General features: G+C 55.9%; 1 protein-coding gene across 2 annotated transcripts in view; it reads right to left on the minus strand.

Annotated features, from left to right (window-relative positions):
- LOC119585029 overlaps positions 1 to 1,087 on the minus strand; it is a 7,934-nt gene continuing 6,847 nt past the window's right edge. For both annotated transcript variants that reach the window (XM_037933644.1, XM_037933645.1), the window contains exon 2: positions 1 to 1,051. In XM_037933644.1, the coding sequence (XP_037789572.1) occupies positions 50 to 1,027 (978 nt within the window). In that variant the 5' untranslated portion in view covers positions 1,028 to 1,051 and the 3' untranslated portion in view covers positions 1 to 49. The remainder of the gene's footprint in view (positions 1,052 to 1,087) is intronic.

Consider the following 1,087-nt stretch of genomic DNA (forward strand, 5'->3'; position numbering starts at 1 on the left):
TTTATTAAGACATATAGCTAAAACACATCACATGAAGCACATCCCGCCTCTACCGCACTGCAGCTTCCTTCCGCTCTCGATACGTGGACTCGAAGTACTTGAGGCTGATCTTCGAGGCGCTCTTCTCCCTGCAGAAGGGGCAGGTCAGCATTCGAACCCCGTAGATGATGGGGCCGTGGTAGACCTTGCCGGTGAACACAGGTTCGATTCCCCGCTCTTCGCCTACCTGGTGGATCCGTAGGTGTTTGTACACCCGGTGGTAGTAGAACCCAGTTATGCTCACCGACGGCAGACAAACGCGCAGAATTAAGAATAACAAATGTAGAAGCTTGAGGAGGTAGAAGGGTATGAACTTCGCCCATTTCGAAGACTTGAACAAGCAGCGATGCCTCGGGTCTGGGAATGTCGGCTCTTCCGCATCAAAGATGGCTTCGCCGAGGAAAAGCTCCTTCCAGATGCTGATGTGTACTTCTCTTCTTTTTTCCTTGGGCTTATTTGTTGAGGGAGACGACGGCATAACGCGGGGGTTTTCCAACGGCTTGTTTCTACATATGACATCGCCAGGAGGCGATGACACAGTAGGGCACGCTGGATCGTTGCAAAGGCAGCCCTGGTTGGCGGGGATGTGGAGCACTCTACTCACGTCCTGATGAAGCTGCGGGTCTAGGGGCAAGGGGTCCACCTTTACGTGGAGCGCCCGGCGCCTAATAGCAGTCTGGTACGAGGTCCTGGAGTGGAGTTCCTCCACATGACTCGACAGAGCTTGGTCGATCCTGAAGCGTTTGCTCCTTGAGTAGCTGAATCTTGGGGCCTCGCAAAGGGCAAGCCCAACGCCTGGCCTCTCGAACAAGCCCCTCCGTCTTGCTGAAGGAGAGGGCACTTCGGGGCCGGCGGGGGGCCTGCGGATGACTTGGATCTGGCAGTAGGCTGCCTCGCCCGACTCGTGGCACCGCGAGAGAAGGCCGCGCGAGGCCTCACTTTCCAGTCTCTGCTCCAGACTCGCGAGTGGGTACCCCTCCTCGTCCATGGCAGGGGCAGTGCTTGACTCAACCTGCAATAAGGAATGAGATCAGTGCCTAAAATAAAG

Source organism: Penaeus monodon, chromosome 19, assembly GCF_015228065.2.
Source record: "Penaeus monodon isolate SGIC_2016 chromosome 19, NSTDA_Pmon_1, whole genome shotgun sequence".
Taxonomy (NCBI): Eukaryota; Metazoa; Arthropoda; class Malacostraca; order Decapoda; family Penaeidae; genus Penaeus; species Penaeus monodon.